Genomic DNA, 8,797 nt, shown 5'->3' on the forward strand with positions numbered 1-8,797 from the left:
TATATATATATATATATATTACGTATTATAATTGGTATAATACAGAATTATAATATACATGAAATTTATCCATTAAGGTATTAGGTATAATTAATTAATATACACATACAGACGAGTTCCATTACGGACGCACATCGGAAATATACAATATAATTAATATAAATACAAATATACATGTAACAAATACAAATAATCAATTGCCTTTGACCTTACCGCGCAACGTATAATTATGTGACAACACGGTGTTCTAACATAAAAGTAGTAGCCTCCGACGGATGCGCGTCTTCCTCCATTCTAATTTCTTTGGTCGGCGACTCGGGAGAATTCAATTTCGTACGCTCCGGTGTCAATCGAATAGTAGTGCCATGCCGACTGTAATCCTCGATCTCGCCTATCGGCTGATCAACGTCTTGTCCTACGTTTTCGTTACATTTTCCCTGTTCGTAAAAATTAATTAATCAAATTGTAAGTACACTCTCATTAGTTGCGAATATTTTCCTACAATTATAAATTATAATCTATTTATATTTAAAGGTTTAACTTAAGTTCAATTGGAACTTTATATATTACCTTTTACAGTTACGGCCTATTTAAAACAATTCATTCATTTATAATGCTTTAAAAAATCCTTTATACACAAATAAATTCTATAAAATCTTATCACTCAAATATTGTGTATAATGTATTAACATTATAATAGTTTTATTGTACAAATAAATATATTGAAGGATTGAAAAATGAGAAATTTTTATAATAGATTTTCAAATGAAAATTGTTATAATCAATAAATGCGTGCTCACTTGTAGAAATCTCAGCAATTCTCTTCGAAATTCTGTACTGCAGGCGAAATATATGAGGATGTAAATGGCATAATTGCTGAGTTCAACAATCGCCGAATACACGCGGAACGTTTGGTAACGAAGGTCCAACGGATGACGATCGGTATACAGTATAGGGGTAAGACTTGGCGGAACTTCCGTCAAAAAAAAGCATAGAATCATTGTTGTCGTCAATATCGCCAAGTGTTGTTCCTCTCTGGAAAGAATAATTTTTATATAACTTTTATACATATATTCTAGTGGGACCACAGAAATACAATATCTAATCTTTTGTTTTAACTTGTATCCTCGATTACGAGATAATAATGATGTGTCAGGCGTCTTGTTGGTCCGAAATTTATTCGAAACAGCGTGGAATTGTCGGTTTTGTACATTCAACTGCAGAAACCTCTTAATGACTAGACTATTCAGTACAATGAATACGATCGACGGGCAAATTCGTACTACGATCTCCATTATCCAAATATATGTTCTCCATATTGCAGTTTGCGTAACGAATACATTTTCACGTAATGTAAAAGAAGTGCCGGATTCATCTTGTTCCGCATAAACGATATTTCTCATTACCGATAGTGGACTACTAACCTGTAAACGAAATGAAATATGCCTATATAAAATACGTACAATGTATTATACATGTATATATTTTTTTTATACATAAAATTATTTATACATCTATTATTACGCACGTTTGCAATAAAAGATTCTCCCGTTATTGTTAAACACGACTAATTAACGGAATTGATCGATTTGTAATGATTCGCGCTCTTTGATTGAAAAATCCACTGACGAATCAGCATAAATAATAAACATTATCCTTTATTGATTTTGTTAACCAATTATTCTAATATAATCGGGTGATATATTAACTAAGTGAATCTTATTCGTAAGGATATAACAATATAATCATTATCAGTAATTGTTATAGTCCGATCTTATATGCAAGATTGTCTTAAGTTAAGTGTGATCATAGATAGTAGTTAATTCTATTCAGTCAATAAAATAATTGTACAGTTTGTTGCAAGATCGTATTATGATCTTAAATATAAACTCGGATTATGAACATCGGCTATAGTATGGCACTCAATGTTTTAAATGTGCCAATAAAAATGATTTTTAATAGCTTTTGATAATAATATAAGAATACTATATATATTATTTATAAATATAGCTTTGAGAGAGAGAGAGAGAAAGTGAGACAAAAATATTTATAATAGTAAAGATTATATAGTGGAATCACACAGAATGTAAAAGATTACTCGATACTTTATTTAAAAAAAATTAAACGCATTTTTCGAAAGAAAAGAAATACAAACGCTATATTTTACGTAAAACAGTTTACCATGAAGCCAGCAATGAAAGAAGAGAGTATGAAGGAGTTGACGTTCTTGCGCGTGTTTCCGGTGCGAATACGTGCCGGAAAAAATAGAAAAATGTATCGATCTACAATTAAGCAGACCATAATGAAAACACTGGCGGCCGAAAAGGCGTTCAGAATAACAAGTTCAAGATGAGCATGGTAGAAAGCTGATGGGTAATTATTGCTCATGCCATAACCCAATCTTAGCGCTGAAACATATACATTGATTGTCAGATATAATTATACATATGTTGTAATATACTTTGTTATACATGGCCACTATTGTGTACTGAGAAAAAAGACTGATTGCGCAATCGTATGTATATACATTAATCGAAGAAAAAGTACATACGCTGGTACAATAATGAGTTTTATCGATACAATTAATTAATTGTAATCGAGTACAACTGTCGGCGCAAACCGATAGTATTAATCGACAAATATGAGTCAAGTATCGTCGCGATCTAAATTAAATGAGTTAAATATCGTCGTTAAATTAATATTTTCTTCAGCCAAGCGTAATTTTTTTTTCTACAGTGCACACTGTCGGAATCGGATTGTACAAACTGATTGTTATCCAAGACAGAATAACACCGATATGCGCCAGCGCAAGTCCACTGAGGTACAGGTATGCGATACCGCGAAACACTGGGCCAGATAGCACAACAAAGATCGCCGCATTGCCAAAAATGCCGATGGTTAATATGATTGGGACTATGATGCCGTAAGATGTCCACATCAAAGACATCACTTGGTTTCGAGCAATGTCGTCCTCGACAGGCGTACGTTCGACAGTAAAGTTATCATCCTCGCAACACAACTGAGTACTGCAAAAAGCACATTCATTCATAGGATCTGATCATATGTGTAAGAGTCATAGAAAAGAAGCAGCGCGAGCAGCAATTTTATTGCCGATGAAGATAAATATAGGTTGTTAAGATCGACTTATTTCGCAATGAATGATGATCTTGAGTTAGCTGAACTACTTTATTAACAATAAAGAACAAAATGACGGTGTTACTAATGAATAAGAATTGACTATGAAACTGCGATATATACAAACCCGTCGATTACTCCTGTCAGCATTGTACGTTCCGTTGATTGTTAATTATACAAAAATTATACAAATTAAGATTGTCGTTAAAGAACTTATAAGTACTGTCGATTAAGTGATCTAGAAACTTTTTACTGTTTGACGTTTTGTATTTTCCTCACGCACGTCACCGTCTGTTTCTCTCCTTCTCTCTCTAGCCAGCTGTAAATCTACTTTCAATAAAGACATGATAGACTCTAACAGGTTTACCTGTGACATATCCACCTCATGGGTCTTGCTTCAGAAAAATATACTGCGCAAGCCTCGGTAAGGTAACGTCAAGGTGTATGGGGGTTTATTTAAACACGTAATAGATGATAGACTTAAACCCTTTATTAAGGTCAAACTGCTTGAACAAACAACAGGGTCTATTATTAATTGTTGTTTACGGTCAAATACTTCACGGTGGAGATAATACGGATTATGCAATAAAATAAGATTAAAATGCAGTAAATCAAATTTATCGTATTTTATCAAATGCGCAACCAACATAACTCTTTCTTTATTAAAAAGATTGTCATCTTTCGATCATTTCATTATTGTTTCTTCCTTTATTGAAGAATATTATAAGTTCGCTATCCTGATTATCGCAATTGATAACGATACGAATATTTTCATATTCAAATTATGATTCATAATTATGGAATAAAGGAAAAAAGGAAATTTCAAGTTTTTCAACTTTTTCTGTTTTTCAAAAAGGAAAACTTGTGTGTGTGTGTGTGTGTGTGTGTGTGTGTGTGTGTGTGTGTGTGTGTGACTCGATATTAATATTTATTATAGATTATCAAAATTTAGGTGGAAACAGAGAAAGCATAAACACCATTTTTTCAAATTAATCCATTCCATTTAAGAGATCCATTAATTTGGGGAACACAGTTTTCATATTTTAGACGGATACAAATGGAGCATCTTCGAATATTCCTTATCTGATGATTGTTTGTGTCCTTCCAAACAATTATTATGTACCTATAATATGCGTAATACCAAAAATAATAGTTTTCTTTTTTATAATTTATGAATTATCAATTTCCCTACATTCATAATGACTGGAGAAAACGCGTCGAAATTTTATTGTTCCTATCAACCTGTCAATAAAGTTAATTCGAGAATGTTTAAATTAAATTTATATTATGGACTCTAAAATCTTTTTACATTTTCATCGTCTTATGAATCTTTGGATAGATGCTGTATTCTGTCGAATATATCGACGAATAATTTCGACATATATCAGATAAAATATTAAGAGATAAAATTAATTAATCGTTCGATTAAATAAACGGAATTCGTTATCCGCGATGAAGTTCACAAGTTCTTGTGAATTTTGCCATTTCCTATGAATTTTGTACTTTTAGAAGCCGTGTCAAAAAAATGCAATGAATTTAAAGAATTGTCCTAAAAAAAAATTGTATAAGTGGTTCTGAATAAGCGATGTGATACAACTGCGAGAAATAATCAGATGCAGTCAGGTTCCCGTCGCATCGGTTTTGACACAGCGTGATTATTGTTAATGTTATTACAATGCAAGAGTTACAAATAATAACAAATTTGTTTATTTCCACGAAAAATGTAACAGATGGATTCCCTACTTGATACGTTCGAAAAAAGGAGACATAAAAAATAAAAAGGATGTTCTTCATTGAATTTAATGATTAATTGAAAAAGTTATGAATTTTAAAACCAACAAAACTGATTCGGTAAACAAGTTTTCCGAAAAGTCCTTGTTAAACTGTGTAGAAAGAGTCAGCCGCGGAAGCTCTGACGAAAGCGACGATTGACGTTAACGACGAGCAGCGAGACGAGGAATAATGAATGTGAAATCTCGATAGAGATTAATAATCGTGGTGTCAAATTATCGGGATCGGAGTCGAAAGGCACCGAGCGAGTGGATGCCTATCCATAACGAGATGCGATCGATGGTGTCGGCCAACGCCGAAGGAGGATGTCCCCACGACGCGACGTTGGTGGCTAATCTTTCGAGTGGAAAACATTGTCAGAGACATTTCTCTCACCCGATCGCGTTTCCGCTCGGTCGATCAATAAAGACCCATCGGCGAGCGGGTCCAAGACGAGGAACGATAAGGAGTTAATTGCTGTTTTCCCACGGAAACAAAACGGATTCACAATTTATTCATGATATGAAAAATGAAAGCAGAGGATAACCCGCAAATTTTTGCGCGAAGAAAATCATTTCGACGGAAAAAGATGACCCTTCTCGAACGATCGCGCTGAATAGTGTTATGCATAGAAATGCCGAGAAATAAAGCAGCTTATAAAGACGATACGAGAAGAAGACACTGTTATTGTTAAAGGACGATCGATCTGCAATCAAAAGAGAGAAAAAAAAGAATACAACGGAAAAATTCAAGAATCCCAGACGATTCGCGTCAAACGATTTGTAACGCTTCTATAAAATAAAAAAGGACATTTTATATCTACAATTAACATCAGTATAACGAAATACGAAAAAATGAATTTAACGACGTAGATGCCAGTATCTTTTGAAAGTCTTTGGAGGATCTTTTTAGTCAGGTTGCAAAGTCTTACAAAATTAAAAAATGTATAATGAACATCAGCCCATGATAAATTAACAATAATAATTTACTTGTTATATGTACACTTGATGTCGAAATCGCAATTCAATTCTTCTCTCTCTATATATATATAAAGATTTGAAACAATCAAAGAGAATGAAGATATAAATTAATATTATTAGAACGTTATATAAGGATTGCTAATACAATGATTATCAACTCATTTTTTTTTGCAAGTTGTATTTCAACATAGAATTGCCAATCAGTAACCAATCAACCTAAAATAAAACGCAAACTGTGCATCCTTCCGAATCACTGAATTTATTCACAAGCTCGGCAGATGAATAAAGCGTATGGACAATAAACGCGATAGGTTCAATCTTCCCACTACTTTGAGGCGTCAAAAAAATTACTGGCCAAATTTGACAAATTATATTGATTAAAGTAAATCTGTTACAATACAATAAGCAAATAATAAATGTGCAAAATGTCGCTATATTCTAAATTGATACAGAATAATTGAACGTTAATATAAATTAAACGTAATTTTTTTCTTCCTCTACGCTTTCAAATTGTACATTAAATATATTTATTTTAATTATATTTTCTAAATAGAATATATTGTAAATGTTATATTTTAAATATAATTTGAAAAATATTAAAATATCGCATTGCAAAACATCTCCTAAGAATTGTTTTCTTTCTAATTGTAAGAGGAAATATAAAATTAGCTTAAGCTATGACAGACAAAATCTTTTCAAGTCGCAGTTATTGACTTTTGTCACGTCCACTGCACAGTGCACGTGATCGGTCTTTTAGTTGGAGCAAGTCCCCTGTAGAGGCACCACAAATCACTCCGCTTCTGGATGCACTCGTAATATTTTCTGAAAGAAATCGGTTAGATGGCGTTCAAGAAAAAAAATAAAGAAAAAACTGTGTCTTCTCACGTATATATATTTTGAAAATAAAACACCTTACATACGAAAGATATCTATACATTCACCTGTATTATCTGAATGAGAAATGATTGTCGACAATTCGTAAGTTGTCGCTTACTTAATTTGAACTATATGCACAGGCTTCCGTCATTAATTAAATGATTGGGCTAATTAAAGACATTTCTTGATAATTGAAAAAAAAACTTGTGTGATAACGTGCGTAAAATAGAAAATAACAGATTAAACATGGAAATTTCTATTGTAGGGCTGAAACCTTGAGGAAGAGAAAATTTGCACGGATTGTTAAGCAGAAATTTGGCTGACAAAATGTGCTGCTACTTGTTGGAATATTACTTATTCCATCTTTATTTTCAAAGAGGTCGCCGTGCTATATCAAGAGTCAAATTAGGATATGTGCTCTGTGGCTTTGGCATGATAGCACTATTAGAATTTTTTGGAGCATTTGTGCACATATTCGAGGTCACGTACGATGAAAACTTTGTATATCCATACGAAGGCAACGTACATGAATTTGTGAATGCTTTACGACGTAATGAAAAACCTCAAGTCGAACCTATAAACGAGTATAGATATGCTTTTATCTTAAAGCAGCCACAAAAGTGTAAGGAAAATGCAGACGATACGCTTCGTCTTGTGTACATAGTAAAATCGGCTATAGAAAATTTTGATAGAAGAACTGCTATACGAAATTCGTGGGGAATTGAAAAGAGATTCTTTGATGTGCCAACGAGAACTATTTTTGTGGTGGGTACGCATCCGGATGACCAAGAAGTTGAGGCCAAACTAAAGCTAGAGGCAGGGATTTATAAAGATATCGTGCAGGCAGATTTTATAGATTCGTACTATAATAATACTATAAAAACGATGATGAGTTTCAAATGGTTAGTACAGTATTGTCCCAATTCAAAATTTTACGTGTTCGTCGATGATGATATGTATGTATCTGTAAAAAATGTAGCGACATTTATTAGAAATCCAGCTAATTATCCATTTTATTTAATGGAATCCAGAAAAGTGTACAGTGCACACAAAAGAGAAATCAAACAGTCGGATTTAATGGATTATAATGACATGAATTTTAATAATAAAAGTGCAACATATGACTTAAAAATCAAAACGTCTTTTACGGAAGATTCAACTATTCATGAATCTACAAATAACAATAGTCGGAAAAATATGCATGAGAAACAAGAACTCAAGATCAATGATAGAAAAATAGAAAATGAACACTTTCCTAGGTTTTTTAACAAATCTACGTCAAATAGAATAAAACGACAGCTTTTCGATTTTGAGCTGCCAGATGATATTAGACTGTTTGCAGGATTCGTATTTATGCGATCTACGCCACATCGGCATAAATTTTCTAAATGGTACGTCACATTAAAAGAATATCCATATCATTTATGGCCACCATATGTTACAGCCGGTGCATACGTTTTGTCTAAAGAAGCTCTATTGGATTTGTACTACACCAGTTTCTATACCAAGCATTTCAGATTCGATGATATCTTTCTAGGTTTAGTAGCTAAAAAAGCCGATATAGTACCGTTTCATTGCGAAGAGTTCCACTTTTATAAGAAAGCTTATACAAAACATAGTTATACATATGTTATAACGTCTCATGGATATGAAGATCCAAACGAACTCTTACAAATTTGGAACGAACAGAAAGCTCTTGGAAACGCTTAAATTTATATAAATAACGCAAAAAAATTTGCAATATATACTATTACACGATTTTAGAGATGATTAAGATGATTTCCATTTAAGAATGGAAAAGTATCACGATAGCATATATTGGCGAAAATATCATTATAATTGGTATGTATCAAGTATCAATATATATACATATGAAGGAAGATTGAATATACAATGTAAAATAACAATTATATGATAACGTTCAACTTATTGTAAAGAATATTCTGTACTCTCTAGAATAGATTTCATCCTACATTAGTCTTCATATATACATATATATATATATATATACATACTATATATATATATGTGTATAT

At 32.5% G+C, this 8,797-nt stretch overlaps 2 protein-coding genes across 2 annotated transcripts; one reads left to right on the top strand and one right to left on the bottom strand.

The window, feature by feature from the left end:
* Positions 1-203: 203 nt before the first annotated feature.
* LOC108767272 (probable G-protein coupled receptor B0563.6) lies at positions 204-3,503 on the bottom strand. Its single transcript, XM_018517026.1, has 6 exons — positions 3,263-3,503; positions 2,767-3,026; positions 2,182-2,408; positions 1,120-1,424; positions 801-1,035; positions 204-437 (listed from the first exon to the last, which is right to left on the bottom strand). Exons 1-6 carry the CDS (start codon positions 3,283-3,285, stop codon positions 228-230), a joined length of 1,260 nt encoding a protein of 419 aa, XP_018372528.1. The 5' UTR covers positions 3,286-3,503; the 3' UTR covers positions 204-227.
* A 3,205-nt stretch (positions 3,504-6,708) lies between these two features.
* On the top strand, positions 6,709-8,637 carry brn (beta-1,3-galactosyltransferase brn). The gene is made up of 2 exons (XM_018517001.1): positions 6,709-6,863; positions 7,027-8,637. Exon 2 carries the CDS (start codon positions 7,089-7,091, stop codon positions 8,469-8,471), a length of 1,383 nt encoding a protein of 460 aa, XP_018372503.1. The 5' UTR covers positions 6,709-6,863; positions 7,027-7,088; the 3' UTR covers positions 8,472-8,637.
* The last annotated feature ends 160 nt before the right edge of the window (positions 8,638-8,797 follow it).

Source organism: Trachymyrmex cornetzi, unplaced genomic scaffold, assembly GCF_001594075.2.
Source record: "Trachymyrmex cornetzi isolate Tcor2-1 unplaced genomic scaffold, Tcor1.1 scaffold67, whole genome shotgun sequence".
NCBI lineage: Eukaryota > Metazoa > Arthropoda > Insecta > Hymenoptera > Formicidae > Trachymyrmex > Trachymyrmex cornetzi.